The sequence below is a fragment of the Chiloscyllium plagiosum genome, unplaced genomic scaffold (genome assembly GCF_037043375.1).
Source record: "Chiloscyllium plagiosum isolate Xiang-an unplaced genomic scaffold, Cpla_swu_hap1 HiC_scaffold_27, whole genome shotgun sequence".
Lineage (NCBI taxonomy): Eukaryota > Metazoa > Chordata > Chondrichthyes > Orectolobiformes > Hemiscylliidae > Chiloscyllium > Chiloscyllium plagiosum.
In genome coordinates this window covers 31,438,660-31,460,879 of record NW_028270165.1, presented here as the reverse complement: position 1 = coordinate 31,460,879, position 22,220 = coordinate 31,438,660, and the positions used below count along the sequence as shown (strand labels likewise).

The following is a 22,220-nucleotide window of genomic DNA, read 5'->3' as shown; positions in this document are numbered from 1 at the left end:
AGTTCCCTAAAAGTGGCAAGACAGGTATGCAAGGTGATGTAAGAAGGCGTATGGTATGCTTGCCTTCATTGGGGCTAGGGCATGGACTACAAGAGTTGGCCAACCATGTTGCAGCTCTATCAAACCCTCGTTAGGCCGCAGTTGGGAGTACGGTGTGCAGTTTTGATCGCCACACTACCAGAAGGAAGCTTTAGAGAGAGAGTGCAGAGAAGGTTCACCACGATGTTCTCTGGGCTCGAGGGCATTGGCTGAGGAGAGAGGTTAAAGAGACTGGGATCATTTTCACTGGAAAGACAGCGGCTGAGAGGGGACCTGTTAGACGTGGACACAATTAGGAGCGGCGCCGAGAGGGTGGATAGTCAGAGGCTTTTTCCCAGGGTTGAGGTCTTAATTACAAGGCGCCACAGGTTCAAGGTGAGAGGGGGAAAGTTTAACGGAGGCACGTTTTTCATGCAGAGTGTGGTAGGAGCCTGGACTGCATTGCCAAAAGAGATGGTGGAAGCAGGCACATTGGCAACAGTGAAGAGGCATCTGGATTGTTACATGAATAGGGAGGGAGTAAAGGGATATGGACTGAATAATATCACAATTTTTTTTTAGCATGATGATCGGCACAGGTTTGGAGAGCTGAAGTGCCCGATCCTGTGCTGTCCTTCTCTTTTGCTACATGACATACCAAAGCTCTCCTGATCCTCTGTACTTTCTCGGATCCAGCCCTTCTCTTATTAGTTCTCCCAAAATGCATTACTTCACAGTTTTCAGAATTTAATCCAGCCCATCTGACCAGCAAGTCTATTTTGTCTGAGACTTTCCTCCTCATTATTTACCCCACCACCAATATTCATGTAATCTGCCAATTTACCTCTTATATTGATATCCATTTAAAGGATTGAGTATCTGTGAAGGATATTGCTGGGAATAAAGACGGGTTGAATTGTTCCTTTTTTGCAGTTAAATTTTTAAACGTTTTTTCAATTTGGCAGACAAATATGTATTTTCATCACTTTGCATTTTATTATTTTCTGTAATAAAAATTTGATGTTCTTTTATTAAACATACATTGGCAGCATCTTATCGATGTGTTCAGTGACTGACCACCATAGTAACCAACTAGCAAAACATATAATCTATCAAAACAGGTTTCATCCTAGGATCTGACTTGGGTGGGGGGGGAGAGGAAAGAGTGTGATGTGATGTGATGCCTTGAACTGATTTGTACAAGTTCAGAACAAGATAATGGAAGTTACGAAATCTTGTGCAATCTGTCCTTATGCTTGAGATACAGAAGAATTAGAGGAACAAGAGCGATTTAGCCCCTCCAGCCTGTTCCACCATTCAGTGGCTGATCTCTTGCTTCACTCCACGTACCTGCCTATGGCTTAACAAAAACCAAATCTCTCTCAAATTTAAAATTAACAACTGATCCAGCGTTCATTCCTATTTGTGAAGATGGTTCCAAATATCTCTCACTCTTCCAGTGTCGAAGGGCTTCCAAATAACGCCTCTCATCAGTCTGGCCCTAATTCTCACACTATGCCCACCTTTTCTTGAATCTCCAACCATAGTTTATGTTTATGTACTCTGTTATGCAGGCTTTTCTTGTTAAATCCTGATGACTTCAACCAGATCACCCCTTAATCATCTCAACGCTTCAGAGAACAAGCCTAATGTATATAATCTCTCCTCGTAACTTGATCCATTAAGTCCAGATATCATTCTTGTAAACATACATTGTACTGAATGTAGGTTTGCTCGCTGAGCTGGAAGGTTTGTTTTCAGAAATTTCATCACCATACTAGGTAACATCGTCAGTGAGCCTCCGGACAAAATACTGGTGGTGTAGCCCGCTTTCTATTTATATGTTTGAGTTTCCTATCAACGAACTCTATCAACAAACACATTGACTTGGATCCTATTTACCACGACCTGAGGGGGAAAAAAACAGGAAATCACATCACCACAGGAAATTACATCACCAACCCTAGGAAACTCAAATATAAACATATAAATAGAAAGAGGGCTGCACTACCAGTGCTTCATTCGGAGGCTCACTGAAGATGTTAGCTCAGATTAGATTAGACTAGATTACTTTACAGTGTGGAAACAGGCCCTTCGGCCCAACAAGTCCACACCGACCCGCCGAAGCGCAAACCACCCATACCCCTATATTTACCCCTTACCTAACACTACGGACACTTTAGCATAGCCAATTCACCTGACCCTGCACATCTTTGGAATGTGGGAGGAAACCGGAGCACCCGGAGGAAACTCATGCAGACACGGGGAGAATGTGCAAACTCCACACAGTCAGTCAGTCGCCTGAGGCGGGAATTGAACCCAGGTCTCTGGCGCTGTGAGGCAGCAGTGCTAACCACTGTGCCACCGTGCCGCCCAGCCTAGTAGGGTGACGAAACATCTGAAAACAAACCTTCCAGCTCAGCGAGCAAACCTGCATCCAGAACCTCAACTTGAGCTACAAATCTTCTCAAAACCCGCTACTACATTGTACTCCCCCCACATTCAATATATCCTTCCTAAGGTCTGGTGTCCAGGAATGAGGAACCAAAAAGAACAAGTGAGAATGAAAGTCGCAGTCTCAGAATAGTAGGGTGACCATTAAGGACTGAGATAAGAAGGAATTTCTTAACTTGAAGGCTGGTGCATGCTTAGACTTCTGTATTGGGGGACCCCCTGAATTCTCCGTCATTGAAATTGAGAATATTTTTTGTACGAAAGGAATTGAAGAGTAATGGGAACATTTCCAGAAGGCAGAGTTGCAGCTGAAGACTGGCTTGAAGGGTCCATATGTTTGTTAAACCTCAGTCTGGGTCCCGCAAGATGCAGAGTGAGTCAATTCAATCATTCCTAGCAACCCCCCCCCCCACCCCCCAAGACTCTAGGTCACACCATAACCGTTAGGCGGAAGTAGGTACTGCAGATGCGGGAGATCAGAGTCAAGATTAGAGTGGTGCTGGAAAAGCACAGCAAGTCCGGCAGCAGCCGAGGAGCAGGAAAATCGACATTTCGGGCAAAAGTCCTTCATCAGGAACACCATAGCTATTGTTCATACATTGAGATGTGGGCAGACAGATTCCTTATCGAGATATGTGAATGAAATCAGAGAAATTCAACAGTTCAGATCTAATATGGGAGTGACTTCACAAAACACAGGTCCACAGGTCAGTCAGTGATTCACTATAAATCAACACCAATAGACATAGAACATAGAACAATACAGCACAGAACAGGCCCTTCGGCCCACGATGTTGTGCCGAACATTTGTCCTAGCTTAAGCACCCATCCATGTACCTATCCAATTGCCGCTTAAAGGTCACCAAAGATTCTGACTCTACCACTCCCACAGGCAGCGCATTCCATGCCCCCACCACTCTCTGGGTAAAGAACCCACCCCTGACATCTCCCCTATACCTTCCACCCTTCACCTTAAATTTATGTCCCCTTGTAACACTCTGTTGTACCCGGGGAAAAGGTTTCTGACTGTCTACTCTATCTATTCCTCTGATCATCTTATAAACCTCTATCAAGTCACCCCTCATCCTTCGTTGTTCCAACGAGGAAAGGCCTAGCACTCTCAACCTATCCTCGTACGACCTATTCTCCATTCCAGGCAACATCCTGGTAAATCTTCTCTGCACCTTCTCCAAAGCTTCCACATTTTTCCTAAAGTGAGGCGACCAGAACTGCACACAGTACTCCAAATGTGGCCTAACCAAAGTCCTGTACAGTTGCAACATCACTTCACGACTCTTGAATTCAATCCCTCTGCTAATGAACGCTAATATACCATAGGCCTTCTTACAAGCTCTTTCAACTTTCAAAGATCTATGAACATAGACCCTAAGATCCCTCTGTTCCTCCACCTCACTAAGAACCCTACCGTTAACCCTGTATTCCGCATTCTTATTTGTCTTTCCAAAATGGACAACCTCACACTTGGCAGGGTTGACCTCCATCTGCCACTCCTCAGCCCAGCTCTGCATCATATCCAAGTCCCTTCGCAGCCGACAAGAGCCCTCCTCACTATCCACAACTCCACCAATCTTCGTATCATCTGCAAATTTACTGACCCACCCTTCGACTCCCTCATCCAAGTCATTAATAAAAATTACGAACAGCAGAGGACCCAGAACTGATCCCTGCGGAACTCCACTTGTAACTGGGGTCCACTTGTAACTAGACACTGAATGTTCATCACAGCAGGGAGCAGAGCCCGAGGTGAGCTTACTTTAAGTGCGATTCCTTCAATGTCTGATGGATATAGACAGCTTGGGACAGCCCCTCTATCAAATAGTCCATAGGTAAGATTACCAACTTTCAGAGCATACCCAGCCTCATCCTTGCATTACAGAACAGACTTCCTCCTGTCACTGTACAGTTGCAGGACTGGGCTATGACCTGTTTGTCTGTTCATGGTCAGTCCAGCACAGATCATACGTGGATTTAAATTCAGAAACAAGATTTGCAGACAGAATAGACAGAAGAAAGGGACGTCATAGGGGCTCATACGAATTCGAACAGGGGCGGGACGGTGGCTCAATGGTTTGCACTGCTGCCTCACAGCGCCAGGGACCCAGGTTCGATTCCAGCCTTCGACTCCCTGTGTTTGCATGGGTTTCCTTCCACAATCCAAAGATGTGCAGGTCAGGGTGAATTGGCTATGCTCGATTGCCCATAGTGTTCAGAGATGTGTAGGTTAGGTGCGTTAGTCAGGGGGTAAATAAGGGACAATAGGGTATGGGGTGTGGACTTGTTGGGCCGGAGGGTCTGTTTCTACGCTGCAGGGGATTATATGATTCAGCCCCTGCTGTTACCGGTGAACCCGCTGGTGCCTCAGCAGGTTGGAGGTTTGATTAAACCCCCTCCCGCACACCGAGCAGACGAAGGGCCTCTCCCCGGTGTGAACCCGCCGGTGCACGGTCAGCTGGGAGGACCGCCTGAAGCCGGCCCCGCAGCGCGCGCACCGGAAGGGCCTCTCGTCGGTGTGCACGCGCTGGTGGCCCATCAGGTCCCCGGAACTTTTGAAGCACTTGCCGCAGTCCGGGCACCGGAAGGGCCTCTCGCCGGTGTGCACGCGCTGGTGGGTCAGCAGGGTGCACGAGCGGCTGAAGCCCTTCCCGCACGCGGAGCAGGCGAACGGCCGGTCCTGGGAGTGCACCCGCCTGTGGTTGCGGAGGGTGGCCAGCTGGGCGAAGGCCCGGCCGCACTGGGAGCAGGCGAAGGGCCTCTCCCCGGTGTGAACCCGCCGGTGCGCGGCGAGCTCGGAGGAGCGCCTGAAGCCGGCCCCGCAGCCCGCGCACCGGTACGGCCTCTCGTCGGCGTGGGCGCGCCGGTGCAGCGTCAGGTCCCGGGCGACCTTGTAGCGCTTCCCGCAGACCGGGCACTGGTACGGCCTCTCGTCGGTGTGGACCGGCTGGTGCCTCAGCAGCTGGGTCGACGTCCGGAACCTCTTCGCGCACTGGGCGCAGCCGAACGGGGTGAAGCCGACGTGGGCCTGCAGGTGCCCGTTCAGTGCGTGCTGGTTCTTAAAGGCCTTGCCGCAGTCGGCGCACTGGAACTCCCTCTCGTCCGTGTGAACGCGCTGGTGCTTCTGCAGGGAGGAGGATTCGGTGAAGGCCTTGCCGCAGTCGCGGCAGGCGAACGGCCTCTCGCCGGTGTGACTCCGCCGGTGGGTTTCCAATTGCGAGGGGTAGCCGAACCCCTTCCCACACTCCCTGCACTTCCACGGCCTCTCTGCCCGGTGAGCGGCGCTCCCTCGCGGCATTTTCCAACACTGGCGGCGTTCGGGTCCTGCCAAGGGGGTTTCCGGAATGCGACGCTTTGGCTTCGAGACCCGGCGCCGCCAATCCTTCCCTGTGAAATGAATTAGAAATGAGAACTGTGCAGCGAGAGACAACCCACAGCCACACCCACACACCCACAAAAACAAAATGCACAGGCGGGTTGAGGAATTGCGCTGATCGAAGCCAGTCATTTGCAAAGGGATGGAGTGACTATGAAAGCGGCTGGGCTGGTTCACCGACCTTCTCCAGGCGAGGGCAGAACTTGCCGTCCCAAAGGGGAGAACGCGAGGAGAGTCAGAGCCTAAAAGTGCGGCGCTGGCAAAGCACAGCAGGGTCAGGCAACATCCCAGGGAGCAAGGGGGGGAAAATCGACATTTCGGGCATAAGCCCTTCATCAGGAAGCAACCCTAATTCCTGATGAAAGGGCTAATGCCCGAAACATCGATTTCCCCCCCCTTGCTCCTCGGATGCTGCCTGACCCCGCTCTGCGTTGGGAGAAAGTGAGGACTGCAGAGGGTGGCACAGTGGTTAGCACTGCTGCCTCACAGCACCAGAGACCCGGGTTCAATTCTCGCCTCAGACGACTGACTGTGTGGAGTTTGCACATTCTCCCCGTGTCTGCGTGGGTTTCCTCCGGGTGCTCCAATTTCCTCCCACAGTCCAAAGATGTGCAGGTCAGGTGAATTGGCCATGCTAAATTGCCCATAGTGTTAGGTAAGGGGTAGATGTGTAGGGGTATGGGTGAGACTTCGGTAGGGCGGTGTGGACTTGTTGGGCCGAAGGGCCTGTTTCCACACTGTACGTAATCTAATCTAATCTGACATGCTGGAGATCAGAACTTAAAAATGTGATGCTGGAAAAGAGCAGCAGGTCAGGCAGCATCAAAGGAGAAGGAGAATCGACGTTTCGGGCAAAAGCCCTTCTTCAGGAATCGGCTCTGCGTTGCCAGCAACACACCCTGAACGCTGACTCTCCAGCATCTGCAGTCCTCGCTTTCTCCGAGGAGCAGAAGAGTCAAGTTTCGGGCGTAGGCCCGTCATCAGGAATTTCTGAATTTCAAGCTTACGCCTGAAACGTTGACTCTGCTGCTCCTTGGATGCTGCCTGACCTGCTGTGCTTTTCCAGCAACACCCTTTTCAACTGCCAACCCAATGGGCCTGAACAAGACCCTGGGACCAGACAGAGAGACTGGGGAGGGGAGCAGGAGACTGACTTCACCCATTTGCAACAATGGGTCTAGTGTGGGCAAGTGGGAACAGTATCTTTATCATGGTACAGAATCGAAGTGCCTCAATATGATTCTGTGATGAGGAATCGAATGCCCTGCAAAATTTGGCAAATCTCCCAAACCCATTGACCTCACCACCGAACAAGATAAAAGCAGCTGCTGGTCAGGAAGACCATCATCTCCAAGCCTCTCAGCAATGAGTTCACACTGGCCAGATTTCATTTACTGTGTTAATTATGTGGATATATATCACCCTTCTTCATCCTCTCTGGGTGAAAATTCTGTTAACCTCTTACCTAACAGAAATTTTGGAAGCACGTTCACCACACGGACTGCAGCGACTCAAGATAGGCAAACACTCTCTTCTCTGTGCGCAACTGTATTTTGGCAATATGCGCTGGACCGGTTAGTGAAGGGTAGGATGAGCTTGTCTTACTCTCGCCAAGAGCCAACGCAGCCACGACAGGCTGAAAACCACCCTTTTCTGAAAAGCTCTTACTCAGGAGGCCTGGGATACAACGATAGCACAACGTCACAGCCGCTGGAAATCTGAAATCAAGCATGCAAATTCTGTAAGTAGTCAATGGGTCAGGCAATCTGCGGCGAAAGGAAACAAGTTAACCTTTCAGTGGGAGCAGAATGAATTACAAGCAGTTAAAAATGGTGCAGAATTTTATGTTCAATATCAGCTCAAAACTGGAAGACTGTAGAAAACCAGAGAACAATACCTATGTTTGGAGCAGGTCAGTGGACAGATAGCATTTAAATACATTCAGTCAAAGTAACAGCAAACTAATAAACAGAGTTACAATGCACCCATTATTAGAGACAGAGGAAGTTGCACAGCGATAGATGCAATCAGGGAGAGTACAGGTCAAACAGAGCCATCAACAGACATGGATTCAGATCCACAGCATAGAATCCGTACCAGACTCTGAAGTTTGGGAACTCTCACAGATAATACAGTGCAGCACTAAAACTTCGAAACTTTCGAGGAATGCTTACAAACAGTCATCTCTGAAACAATTGCTGTTCCCATTTTGAAAACCTTCCGCTGGAGCCTGCAGTCTGAAAGATATCAGAAACACTGGAGTCAGAGAGAAAAAAAAAGTTACGTTTGAGGAAATGCCCGAGGACAATGTCAGCATGCGGTGTGATGACTTTGTGCACAAGAACACAGAGCATCTGGATCTGCGCAAACCAGGGGTCGCCACACATTGTGAAGGATGGGAAAGTCCCTGAGAGGGAGCAGAGGAGATTTACCAGAATGATTCATTTGTGGGGGAAGGGGGGGGGGTACTTGAGTTGCAAAATGTTAGACGCACTGGGGTTTAGGATACATTTAGGTGAAGTAAAAAGCTATTCCCATTAGTTGATCATGAAACTAATATGTGACAGAGTCATGGAGTTGCACAGCATGGAAACACACCCTTCATTCCAAGTCATCCATGCCAATCAGATATCCTAAATTAATCTAGTCCCATTGTCAGCATGCTAGATTTAAGATACACTGTAGGGCAGGTGGATAGGGGGTGTAAGGAAAATATGTTATGCATCTAGTGGTAATGAACTGGCCCTCAATGTTTACCTCAAAGACTGATAATATCAATGTCCTGAAGAATTGAGTGATTCTGTCAGATTTTATGGTTTCATTTTCTTGTCAGCAAATTCTCTTGTAATGCGCTGCAAATCAAAGTTCAGAAAACCCATCACTATCAGTCCAGGATAGACATTCAGAAGTGACAAACATTTCTTGCAGTTTGAGTTTGCTGTGTGTAAATCATCCCTTTCTCAAGCCCCTGTCAAAGGAGTTTTCAAATTCAAAAAACTCTCAGTCCAGGTTGGAGATATTCAGAAGATTCCCTCTTTCTGGCCAGGGTGACTGGACATGCTCCCTGATGCACATTGCCCCTCATCGCTGTCAGCAGTCCCATGAGGGTCATGAGTTTCTGCTCAGAGCCTCCATGTGATTGAACAGAGCGACAATTTTTTGGATGCATTGAACAGCAAGTCCCATGAGGTGGTGCGACTCAGAAGGAAGAATTTAGTTCCTTTTCTTCCCTTCTGTGTTGCTGCTGTGCCTCATCAATAAAGTGATGTGTGAAAAGCTCTTGCAGCTTGATAGACATGTTGTCGCCGTTCTGAACAATGGGCAGTCCTGCTGGTCATTCCATGATGGGGAGATGCCAGTGTTAGACTGGAGTAGACAAAGTTAAAAATTGCACAACACCAGGTTATAGACCAACAGGTTTATTTGAAAGTACAAGCATTCAGAAAATGCTCCATCAGGTAGCTAAGTAGGGCAGGATCATAGGACACAATTTATAGTAAAAAGATCAAAGTGTCATAAAACTGATGCGGTGTATGGAACAAACCTAGATTGATATTAAGTGTTTAATCACTCAGATTGGGGATGGAGGTTTCAATTGATTAATATGTAAAACCCAGAATTTCTTTCAAGCCACAGCCCTGAGATAACTTAAGGTTTTATCTGTACAGTAAAAAAGTGACATCTCAGCTCAGACAATGCACTAACCTCATACCTTTAATGCATTGTCTGAGCTGAGACATCTTTTTTTAATATACTGATAAAACCTTAAGGTATCTCAGGGCTGTGATTTAAAAGAAATGCTGGGATTTACATATTAATCAATTGAAACTTGCATCCCCATTCTAAGTGATTAAAGACTTAACAGCAATTGAGGTTTGTTCAAAACACTGCATCAGTTGAATGAGATTTGGATCTTTTACTTATAAATTCTGTGTTCTATGATCCTGCCCCACTAGTTACCTAAGACCATAAGACATAGGAGCAGAAACTGGGCCATTCAGCCCATCAAGTCTGCTCTGCCATTCAGTCGCAACCCTGTTCTCCCACTTTCTCCCCATAACTCTTGAACCCGTTGATACTCGAGAACCTATCCATCTCAGTCTTAAATATACTCGGTGACCTGGGTCCACAACCTTCTGTGGCAATGAAATCCATAGATTCACCGCTGTCTGACTGAAGAAGTTTCTCCTTAACTCCATTGTAAAAGGTCTTCCTTTAACTCTAAGGCTGTGTGCTTGGATCCTAGCCTCTTCTACCAATGGAAACATCTTCCCAACGTCCACTGTGTCCAGGCTATTCGGAATTCTGTCAGTTTCAATTTGATCTCCCATCATCCTTCTAAACTCCATTGAATCTAGACCTCAAATGGGGCAGCACAGTGGCTCAGTGGTTAGCACTGATGTTGCACAGTGCCAAGGGCCCAGGTTCAATTCTAGCCTCAGATGACTGTCTGGAGTTTGCACATTCTCCCTGTGTCTGCATGGGTTTCCTCTGGCTGCTCTGGTTTCCTCCCACAATGTGTAGGTTAGGTGAATTTTCTATGCTAAATTGCCCATGGTGCTCAGGGATGTATAGATTAAGTGCATTATACGGGGGTAAATATAGGGTAGGGGAATGGGCCTGGGTGGATTACTTTTCAGAAGGTTGGTGGGCTGAAGAGCCTGTTTCCACATGTAGGGAATCTATGTAATGGTACTCATATGTTAAGCTTTTCATTCCTGGGACCATTCTCGCGAGCCTCCTCTGAACACGCTCCAGGGCCAGTACATTCTTCCTGAGAATGTGGAGCCCAAAACCGTGCAACAATACTCCAAACGTGGGCCTGAGCAGAGCCTCAAGAAGCACATCCCTGTTTTTGCATTCAAGTCCTGTCAAACGCAGGGGCGAAGGAGCTGCACTCCGAAAGCTTGTGCTTCCAAATAGACCTGTTGGACTGTGACCCGGTCATTCCAAACATTGCCCCCTAACAAAAAAACAAAAGGCACGCACCTTACCACCCAGTGCCCTCAATAAAGATGGCAACCACACCATTGGGGGGGGGGTGCCCCTGTAGGTAGGAGGCAGCCACTTGACCCGTCACTCGGGGCAAACTTCCAAGTTTTTTCCAGGTTTTGCAAAAAAACGATAACGATGCCTCCCCGTCAAAGTGTCGGGAGCAGCCCGCTGGACCTCATCCTCTTCCGCTTGTGCATCGGGAGGAACATCCCTCCATTCACCAGCATCACCCTCTCCCTTGTGCAGTCCCCGTCCTCGGTTCAGCACTGCGCCTGCGCACCCGCTCTTCCTCTTTGTGGACAGGGGGCTTTCCCGCCCGCACGGAATGCTGGGTCAGCGATCCGCCATGTGTCAGGCTCCGCTCGTACTTTCCTTTACCGCTGCGACGGACCGGGGATGGGAGGCTTAATTAGCAATGCCAAATCAAAAAACTACACACACAACGTAGACCTTCCATTATGAACCCCGACAGTGCGGAAGCAGGCTGTTCGGTCCATCATGTCCACGCTGACCGCCTGAAGTGTGTCCCACCCAGATCCACCCCTCCCTTCCCAGACCCTGCAATCCAGCACTTCTCCAAGGCTAATGCACCTCACCCACACATCCCCGGACACCACAGGAAATTTAGCCTGGTCCAATCCACTTGACTTGCACATCTTTGGACTGTGGGAGGTAACTCCATGCAAACTCCAACCTCCAGTCCAAGGGTGGAAGCAAACCTGGGTCACGGGCACTGTGAGGAAACAGTGCTACCTACTGAGCCACTGTGCTTTTTAAGGAAGTGGCAAATATGATTGAGCAGGGTAGAGCAATGGATGTTGTCGACATGGACATTTTGAAAGCATTTGACAAGATCCTCAAGGTGGGCTGGTCCAGAAGATAAAGTTGCATGGGATCCGTAGTATGATCAATCCGTAGGTTTGATCATAGAAGCCAGAGGGTAGTTGTGGACAGCTATTTTCTGCCCGAGATTTGTGACCAGTTGTGTTCCACCAGGATCAGTGCAGGGAGCTCTGTTGTTTGTAATATATATGTAGATAAATTATTTGGATGAAAATGTAGGTGATTTGACTAGTTGGTTTGCAGACGACATGAAATTTGCTGGAGTTGTGGATAGTGAGGTAGGTTACCAAAGATATAGCAGGATATAGATCAATTAGAAAGTTGGGCAGAGAAATGGCTGATGGATTTTAATCCAGACAAGTGTGAGGTGATGCATGAGAAAAGTATGCAGTTAATGCCAGCCCCTTAGGAGAGTTGCTGCCTTGATGCTAAGAGCAGTCACTCACATCTCATCTTTTGAGTTCATCTCTTTTGACCATCACAAAAGATTGCCTTTTGACCAAGGCTATATTGAAGGCAGAACCCATGTGGGCCTGGGCAAACCCCAAACTGGGAAGCAGGTTACTGCTGTGTAAGTGCTATTTCTTAGTTAAGACTTCCAACAGTTCGCTGATGAGTAGGGCTGGACTGATCAGGCAAATTTGCCTAGGCAATTGTCCACATTGTCAGGAAGATACCACTGTTGCAGCCCTAACTGGTCAGACTAACCGCCTATATCAGACAGAAGTAGGTTCTGCAGATGCTGGAGATTAGAATGGTGCTGGAAAAGCACAGCAGGTCAGGCAGCATCCGAGGAGCAGGAAAATTGACGTTGAGCAAAATCCCTTCATCAAGAATTAGCTCATTCCTGATGAAGGGCTTTTGCCCGAACCTGCTGTGCTTTTCCAGCACCACTCTAATCTTGACACCAGTGTAACACAGTCAAATCAAAATGATTTCTATTTCGGATTGAGACCAATGACGACTTTTGTCGACTGATTTTACTGATGTTATAGCGAATTACAAGTTTTAAAACTAATCTCTCTTCGTGTCTTCACCAGCTGTCAATGCAGGTCGTTTAATAAAAGAGTGAAAGAATGTCTGTGTTTCTCCACGGCCTTTGTTTACACTCTGTGACTTTGTAAGAGCCGCAAACATTACATTGTAAACATTACATCAGAAATAGAGTGTATTTGACATATTTTCAGACTTGGTGGGAGAGTTCCTTTGTGACACGAGCAAGCTCACAAAATTGCACGGGGAGATACAAATTGAAAAGGATAAAGAGAATGTTAATCGAGCAATCACAGTAGTATAAAAACAACCAAGTGTTACCAAATTAACAATGTCCAACAAAAAAAAAACAGCTGAAGTTAGTAGTCTGGAATTCCTTTGTGGGCTTGGTTTATTGGCTTGACAATTCAGGAGTTGTGGACACATTCTTCTTTTGATGTTTCTTTAAAAGTCATCTCAAGAGTGTTGCAGGAATCTAATTTCTACTTCATTGTTTTAAGGAAAGGACATTGATTCCTTGCAGAGGACACTAAATTGCTGTACTTTGCTGCTTTGTACAGGCCACTCACACCAAACCACTTAGCAGTTATGGGTTTTGAAATTGTTATGAAGCAAAACTGACCCCTTGACTGATTGTTAAACATTAGTCAAATGCAGCACTGAGTGTCGTGTGACCCGGCTTCTGCATGTGGGAGGTGGTGTGGTTGAAAACTGTTAAACGCAAGATTCAATTATGCTTTGCAGATAGACTAAGTCAGAAGTCACACAACATCAGGTTGTAGTCCAACAGGTTTATTTGAAATCACTTCATGTCAGTATCATGACTTCACCTGACAAAGGACCAGTGCTCCGAAAGCTTGTGATTTCAAATAAACCTGTTGGACTATAACCTGGTGTTGTGTGACTTCTAACTTTGTCCACCCCAGTCCAACACTGGCACCTCCACATCATTGCAGACAGACAATTGGTTATGGGCCATCTCAGAAACTAAGCAGAGAGATTCATGTATTCCCTTCCAAGAAAGGAATAACTTGTAATTCTTCTGTGTTGAGGTTTACATCAGAGACAATCTGACTCTGTGGCAGTTTATAACAGAATATTTTAATATTTGGATCTGATGAGGAGGTTCATGTGATGCTGATTGTCCTTCAACCTTTGAAGATATTTCCAAATGTTTACTAAGTCCAGACACATGATTATCACAGCTTCTTTTTTCGTCTGTTTAATATGTATTAAATATTCACTAAATAGATACATACTTGGAGATAAACATGTACGGAAATTGCTTTTAAAGTGACAACATATGTTAGGAAAAGTAAATGCTCTAAATGCGTGGGACCTCCACTACAAACCTGTCCATATTCCAGAAAAAAGGCGCTACCTACAACTCTGAGTTTCCTGTATCTATGTTGCTACTATCCCTTTTATGCCATTAGCTCCAACTTTGCTCACAACATCTGGTGTGTTTCCCTGTCTCATATGCCTTCTGGAAGTCCACGTGCATTAGCTGCATTGCCGTGATCAGCTTGCTCCATAACTTCTGTGAAAAAACTCCAATATGTTTGTTAAAATGGGGCTTTCCCTTGTAAGAGCTATGGTAACTCCCCTCCGTGATTGTCCACATGACTGTTAATTTTGACCTAAATCGTTTCTCGCAATTTCCGAAGCACTGAAGTTTCACCAACTGACCTGCAGTTGGTGGGCTTATTTTTACATCATCTGTTTAAATGAGGACATGGCGTCTGGAATTCACTTCCTTCAGTATCTTTGGTTCCATCATAATAAGCCAGTGGCTTGCTAACTTTAAGGACAGACAGACTATCCAATACTCTCTCTTTATCAGTTATCAACGCTTCTAGTGTCGGAATTAAAAACCAAATCCAATCACTGTAACTGCTTGTGAACTTGCTGGTGTCTTAACAGATGAGCTGACTGAGTGAATCCCTTCCCACACTGTGAACAAGTAAATGGTCTCTCCCCGGTGTGAATTCGCTGGTGGACAGTGAGGTGAGATGTGTGCTTGAACCCAGTTCCACAGTGAGAGCATCTGAACGGCCTCTCGTCAGTGTGAATGCGTTGATGGGACATCAGGTCTCCAGAGCTTTTGTAGCACTTGCCGCAGTCTGGGCATTTAAACAATCTCTCATTGGTGTGGACAAGCTGGTGTCTCAGAAGGGTAGATGATTCACTGAATCCCCTCCCACACTCAGAGCAGGTGAACAGCCTCTCCCCAGTGTGAACTCGCTGATGGACAGTGAGATGTGATGATAACCTGAATCCTGTCCCACAGTGAGAGCATCTGAACGGTCTCTCATCAGTGTGAACACGTTGATGGGACATCAATTCCTCAGAGCTTTTGTAGCACTTCCCGCAGTCCGGACACTTATAAGGTCGCTCGTCAGAGTGAACCCGCTGGTGTCTCAGCAGGATAGACGAGGCTGTGAACCCCTTTCCACACTTGGAGCAGGTGAACAGCCTCTCCCCGGTGTGGACTCGCTGGTGTGTCAGCAGGTGGGTTGACTGAGTGAATCCCTTCCCACACTCGGAGCAGCTGAATGGCCTCTCCCCAGTGTGAATTCGCTGGTGTGACAGCAGGTGGGACAACTGAGTGAATCCCTTCCCACACTCAGTACAAGTGAATGGTCTCTCCCCAGTGTGGATGCGTCGATGAGCTTCCAGCCTTGATGGGGAAATGAATCCCTTCCCACAGTCCGCACACTTCCATGGTTTCTCCCCACGGTGACTCCATTTATGTCCTGACAGGCCAGATGACTGGTTAAAGCCTCGTCCACACACAGAACACGTGTATGATTTCTCACCACTGTGAATGGTGTTTTTTCCTTCCATTTTCCAAATCTGACGATTTTCAGGTTACAACAAACTGTTGAGTTTTCAGTTTCCCGAATACAAATCTGCCTCTTATCATACCCTGCAAATTGATTTAAAACAGAAAATAGGGTGTGAGAGAACATCCACAAAAGCGACCAAAATAGTTAAGTTGGAACAAGGCCCAAGTGATGTGCACCACAGAAGGTAAACCTGTCACCCAGCCTGCTTTAGTCTCAATGGGAGAAGGCAGAGAGAATTGGGAAAGGCTGGGAAGTATTTCATATTACCTCCAAGTTAACCAGAACTTTGACAGAATCTCCCAAACCTTCACGTCCTCGAAATACCAGGTTACAATGGCAGATGGAGTTTAATTTATCAAAATGTGAGGTGTTGCATTTTGGTTATGCAAACCAGGGCAGGACTTATACAATTAATGGTCGGGACCGACTGAGTGTTTCTGAACAAACAGACCTCGGGGTGCAGCCGCATTGTTCCTTGAAGTGGTGTTGCAGAGAGACAGTGTGGTGAAGAAGGTGTTGGGCACACTCACCTTCATTGGTGGCAACACTGAGTACAGGAGTTGGGATGTCATGATGCAGCTGTGCAAGTCATTGATGAGACCATTTTAGAATACTGCATACTGTTCTGTAGGAAAGATGTGATTAAACTTCAGACAGTGTGGAAACAATTTACAAGGAGGTTGCCGGGATTGGTGGTTTTGAGTTATAAGGAGAGGGTGAACAGGCTGGGGCTTTCTTCCCCAGTCAGAGGCTGAGGGGTGACTTTATTGAGGTTTATAAAATCTGTGAGAAGATTTGTAGCTCGGGTGCTCGTTGTTGTGGTTCTGTTCGCCAAACTGGGAATTTGTGTTGCAGACGTTTCGTCCCCTGTCTAGGTGACATCCTCAGTGCTTGGGAGCCTCCTGTGAAGCGCTTCTGTGATCTTTCCTCCGGCATTTGTAGTGGTTTGAATCTGCCGCTTCCGGTTGTCAGTTCCAGCTGTCCAGGTCGATGTGCTTATTGATTGAATCTGTGGATGAGTGCCATGCCTCTAGGAATTCCCTGGCTGTTCTCGGTTGGGCTTGTCCTATAATAGTAATGTTGTCCCAGTCGAATTCATGTTGCTTGTCATCTGCATGTGTGGCTACTAAGGATAGTTGGTCGTGCTGTTTCATGGCTAGTTGGTGTTCATGGATGCGGATCGTTAGCTGTCTTCCTGTTTGTCCTATGTAGTGTTTTGTGCAGTCCTTGCATGGGATTTTGTACACTACATTGGTTTTGCTCATGCTGGGTATTGGGTCCTTCGTTCTGGTGAGTTGTCTGAGAGTGGCTGTTGGTTTGTGTGCTGTTATGAGTCCTAGTGGTCGCAGTAGTCTGGCTGTCAGTTCGGAAATGCTCTTGATGTATGGTAGTGTGGCTAGTCCTTTGGGTTGTGGCATGTCCTCATTCCGTTGTCTTTCCCTTAGGCATCTGTTGATGAAATTGCGCAGGAATCCGTTTTTGGTGAATACATTGTATAGGTGTTCTTCCTCTTTTTGCAGTTCTGGTGTATTGCAGTGTGTTGTGGCCCTTTTGAATAGTGTCTTGATGCAACTTCTTTTGTGTGTGTCGGGGTGGTTGCTTTTGTAGTTCAGGACTTGGTCTCTGTGTGTGGCTTTCCTGTGGCGAATTCTCCGTGTTCCTATCAACAAACACGGCATACTCAAACTACTGGACCTGTGCCTCACAATACACTTCACATTCAACAACCAAATATATGAACAAATCAACGGCACACCCATGGGCTCACCCATCTCTGGACTCATAGCAGAAGCGGTAATGCAAAGATTAGAACAAACAGTCTTACCGCAAATTCAACCCAAACTCTGGGTCAGATATGTGGATGTACCTTTGTAATCATTAAAAACATAGCAATAGAGAACGCACACCGGATCATCAACACCACACTCACAGGAATCCGATTCACTAGAGAGGAAGAAAAGGACAACCAACTCCCATTCCTAGACGTGATGATACAGAGAACACCGAACGGAGAATTCACCACAAAGGTATACAGGAAAGCCACACACACAGAAAGACAACAGAATGAGGACATGCCGCAACCCAAAGGACTAGCCACACTACCATACATCAAGAGCATTTCCGAACTGACAGCCAGACTACTGTGACCACTAGGACTCATAACAGCACACAAACCAACAGCCACTCTCAGACAACAACTCACCAGAATGAAGACCCAATACCCAGCATGAGCAAAACCAATGTAGTGTACAAAATCCCATGCAAGGACTGCACAAAACACTACATAGGACAAACAGGAAGACAGCTAACGATCCGCATCCATGAACACCAACTAGCCATGAAACAACACAACCAGCTATCTTTAGTAGCCACACATTTAGATGACAAGCAACATGAATTCGACTGGGACAACATTACTATTATAGGACAAGCCAAACAGAGAACAGCCAGGGAAATTCCTAGAGGCATGGCACTCATCCACAGATTCAATTAATAAGCACATCGACCTGGACCCAATATACCAACCACTGCCATGGACAGCTGGAACTGACAATCGGAAGCGGCAGATTCAAACCACTACAAATGCCGGAGGAAAGATCACAGAAGCGCTTCACAGGTTGCTCCCAAGCACTGAGGATGTCACCTAGACAGGGGACAAAACGTCTGCAACACAAATTCCCAGTTCGGCGAACAGAACCACAACAATAAGATTTATAAAATCATAAGGGGCATGGATAGGGTGAATAGCTCAGCTCTTTTTCTCAGGGTGGGGGAGCCCAAAGTGCAGGAGCATACATTTAAGGTAAGAGGGGAAAGACTTAAAAAGGACCTGAGAGGCAACCTTTTCATGCAGAGATGGTATGTATGTGGAATGATCTGCTCGAGGTGGTGGTGGATGCAGGTACAGTTATGACTTTTCAAAGACATTTGGACAGGTACATGAATAGGAAAGGTTTGGAGGGGCATGGGCCAAATGCAGATAAGTGGGACTGTGTTTAGTTTGGGAAACTTTGTTGGCATTGACGAGATGGACCACAGGGTCTGTTTCTGTGTTGTATGACTCTATGACAACTTGTCTACATAGTGGGTGGCACGGTGGCTCTGCGGTTAGCACTGCTGCCTCACAGCGCCAGGGACCCTCATTTGATTCCAGCCTCGGGCGACTATTTGTGCGGAGTTTGCACATTCTCCCCGTGTCTGCATGGGTTTCCTCCGAGTGCTCTGATTTGCTCCCACACTCCAAAGATGTGCAGGTTAGGGTGGATAGGCTATGTTAAATTGACCATAGTGTTCGGGGTGTGTAGATTAGGTGCATTAGTCAGGGGTAAATGTAGAGTAATGGGTCTGGGTATGTTACTTTGGAGGTCGGTGTGGACTTGTTGGGCTGAACGCCCTGTTTCCACACGAGGGATTCTATGGTTCCTACAGCAAGCTCGACATTTCCTATTACTGGATGCCAAACATTGCCCCCAACAAAAATGGCCACACAACTTGCGCCCTATCGCCCAGTGCCCCGAATAAAGATGGCGGTTTCCCCGGGGCCTATTACTGAGGATGAAGCCTGGACTTGACGCGCCGTTTGGCGCATACGACCGAGACGGAGCTTCTCATTCGGTGGGTTTGCGATTGACGTAAGGTCTTCACAAAGCTTGGCCGCCCCTTCGTCCTCGGCTCTCTCGATCCCTGCCTGAGCCTCACCGTTCCCGCATCCGAAAAAAGATACCTCCGTTCCTCGCCATTACCCACTCTGCGCATGCTCTGTGCGCGCCTGCGCACTGCCCCCCCCCCTACTCTTCTGTAGATGGGGAACACTGTGGGCTGGGGATGGTTTCCATTTTCTGTGTGGGGGTGGATTTCAGCAATTGAGTTTTGGGGTTTGAGCATTTCTAACGAGAAAAGATTTACCATGATGTTGTCAGGGTTGGAGGATTTGAGCTACAGGGAGAGGCTGAGGAGTGATCTTACAGAGGTTCATAAAATCATAAAGGGCATGATTTGGAGATGTCCATGTTGAACTGGGGTGTACAATGCCAAAAAAAACCCCACGCAACACCAGGTTATAGACCAACAGGTTTAGTTGGAAGCACGAGCTTTTGAAAGCTCGTGCTTCCAACTAAACCTGTTGGTCTATAACCTGGCACTGTGTTATTTTTAATAAAGGGCATGGATATGGTCAATAGACAAGGTCTTTTCCCTGGGATGGGGATGTCCAGGACTAGAGGGCATAGGTTTCGGGTGAGAGGGGAAAATTTTAAAAGGAAGCTCAGGGGCAACTTTTTCACACAGAGGGTGGTGCATGTCTGGAATGAGCTGCCAGAGGAAGTGGTGGAGGCTAGTACAATTACATTTAAAAGGCATCTGGATGGGGATATGAATAACTAGGGTTTAGAGGGATATGGGCCAAGTGCTGGCAAATGGGACTAGATTAGGTTAGGACATCCAGTTGGCAGACACTTTGGCCCGAAAGGTCTGTTTCCGTGATGTATATCTCTACGACCAGTAATATGTTGCCGATCCCCAAGCACCTGTGGAGATGACTATGTTTGTGTTTGTTGAACCACTGCTGTGTCGCTGTGGTGTAGGTGCTCCTGTTGAGTCAAAACTTACAGATCATTCCTCCAGCAAGGAAGAACATTGATACCTGTCTAGATTGACAATAATTTGTATTTCTTTAGCACTAAATAACAAAAAAGAACCCAAGGTACGCTGGAGATGCTGGAGATTAGAAACTGAAATTCAACAAGTCTTTGTTTCCTGTTACTAAACCAACTTTGGATCCAATTCAATACATTATTTGGTATCCTATGGGCTTTCACATCACTGTCTGCCATGTGAGACCTTGCCTAACTAAGATCCACTCTGACAACATCCATTGCACAATCTTCATCAACCCCACCTTGTCAGTTCCTCAGAAAATTCAATCAAATTTGAAAGGCATGACCTTCCCTCAACAAAGGCATGCTGGCTACTGCTGACTAGTCCACGCCTTTCTCAGTGACTATTTAGCTAACCTCTCAGCATTGATTCTAACAATTTGCCCATCACCAAAGTAATTATTTGGTATTTCCTTTGTACTCTTTTTGAACAACGAAACCACATTTGCTTTCCTCCAGTCCTCTGGCACCTCACCTGTATCCAGTGAAGGTTGGAAAATAATCCTCAGAGTGTGTGCTATTTCCTCCCTGACCTCCTTCAACATCCATCTGGTCCTGGCAACCTATCCATTTTCAAGGATTCCAAATCCCCTAACACTTCCTCTCTCATTACTATTATTTTCCTCAATATTTCATACTGCTCCTCTTGGAGTATCCCTTTCCTTTATGAATACAATGACAAAATGTTTATTTATAATTCTTCCTAGATGCCCAGCATCATCACGCAAGCTCACCCATTCATCTCTGATAGGTCCCATCTTTTCTTTAACTATTCTTTTGCTCTATATATACTGGTAAAACATCTTTGGGTTTTTCTTTATCTTGCTTGTTAATGTTTCTTTTCATGCCTTCCCTTTGATTTCCTTCATTCTTTTACGATCCTTGTATTTTCTATCCTTTCTAAGTTTGTATTTATTCAACACCTTTCCAAAACTAAAGCATTCCCATGCCAACTAGATATCCTGACCCAATCTAGTCCTATTTGCCAGCACCCAGCCCATATCCCTCCAAACCCTTCCTATTCATATACCCATCCAGATGCCTTTTAAATGTTGCAATTGTACCAGCCTCCACCACTTCCTCTGGCAGCTCATTCCATACATGTACCACCTTGTGTGTGAAAATGTTGCCCCTTAGGTCCTTTTTATATCTTTCCCCTCTCACCCTAAACCTATGCCCTCTAGTTCTGGACTACCTACCCCAGGGAAAAAAACCTTGTCTGTTGAACCTGTCTATGCCCCTCATGATTTTATAAATTCTATGAGGTCACCCCTCAGCCTCCCACACTCCAGAGAAAATAGCCCCAGCCTATTCAGCCTCTCCCTATAGCTCAAACCCTCCAACCCTGGCAAAATCCTTGTAAATCTTTTCTGAACCCTTTCAACTTAATTCTATATGAAAACTTGACAGAATAATAGATTATTTTCCTACTAAATATGAACTATTCCAATGCCTTCCATGTGCTTGTCTAGCAGTCGCTTAAATGTCCCTAATGTCTCTGACTCTACTACCACCACTGACAGTGCATTCCATGCACCCACCACTCTCTGTGTAAAGAACCTACCTCTGACAGCTCGCCTAAAACCTCCTGCAATCACCTTAAAATTATGACTCTTCATTGACAGCCATTTCTGCCCTGGGGAAACAGTCTCTGGCTATCCACTCTATCTATGCCTCTCATTACCTTGTACACCTTCATCAAGTCACCTCTCTTCCTTCTTCTCTCCAGTGTGGAAAGCCCTAGCTCACTCAATCTCTCTTCATAAGACAAGCCCTCCAATCCAGGCAGCATCCTGGTAAATCTCCTCTGCACCCTCTCTAAAGCAACTACTTCCTTCCTATAATGATGCGACCAGAACTGGACACAATATTCCAAGTGTGGTCTAACCAGGGTTTTAAAGAACTGTAGCAAAACCTCTCAGCTCTTAAACTCAATCCTCCTATTAACAAAAGCAAAAACACCATACGCCTTCTTAACAACCCAATCAACTTGGGTGGCAACTTTGAGGGAGCTATGTACACGGA

The 22,220-nt window shown here is 46.7% G+C and overlaps 2 protein-coding genes and 1 pseudogene across 7 annotated transcripts in view; 1 reads left to right on the top strand and 2 right to left on the bottom strand.

Annotated features, from left to right (window-relative positions):
- Nucleotides 1-22,220, top strand: part of LOC122543483 (uncharacterized) — a 48,512-nt pseudogene that overhangs the window by 9,837 nt on the left and 16,455 nt on the right.
- On the bottom strand, nucleotides 3,553-11,181 carry LOC122543638 (uncharacterized). 6 transcript variants are annotated; one of them, XM_087974307.1, is made up of 5 exons: nucleotides 10,850-11,181; nucleotides 8,618-8,712; nucleotides 7,958-8,097; nucleotides 7,326-7,578; nucleotides 3,553-5,871 (listed from the first exon to the last, which is right to left on the bottom strand). In XM_087974307.1, exon 5 carries the CDS (start codon nucleotides 5,780-5,782, stop codon nucleotides 4,829-4,831), a length of 954 nt encoding a protein of 317 aa, XP_087830433.1. In that variant the 5' UTR covers nucleotides 5,783-5,871; nucleotides 7,326-7,578; nucleotides 7,958-8,097; nucleotides 8,618-8,712; nucleotides 10,850-11,181; the 3' UTR covers nucleotides 3,553-4,828. The 6 variants fall into 6 exon arrangements, with proteins under 6 accessions (XP_087830433.1, XP_087830435.1, XP_087830436.1 ...); XM_087974309.1 differs by having other exon boundaries at nucleotides 8,035-8,097; XM_087974310.1 differs by lacking the exon at nucleotides 7,958-8,097.
- LOC122543482 (uncharacterized) overlaps nucleotides 13,888-22,220 on the bottom strand; it is a 116,540-nt gene continuing 108,207 nt past the window's right edge. The window contains 1 exon segment of the mRNA XM_043682209.2: nucleotides 13,888-15,531. Within this exon segment, the coding sequence (XP_043538144.2) occupies nucleotides 14,531-15,531 (1,001 nt within the window). The 3' untranslated portion in view covers nucleotides 13,888-14,530.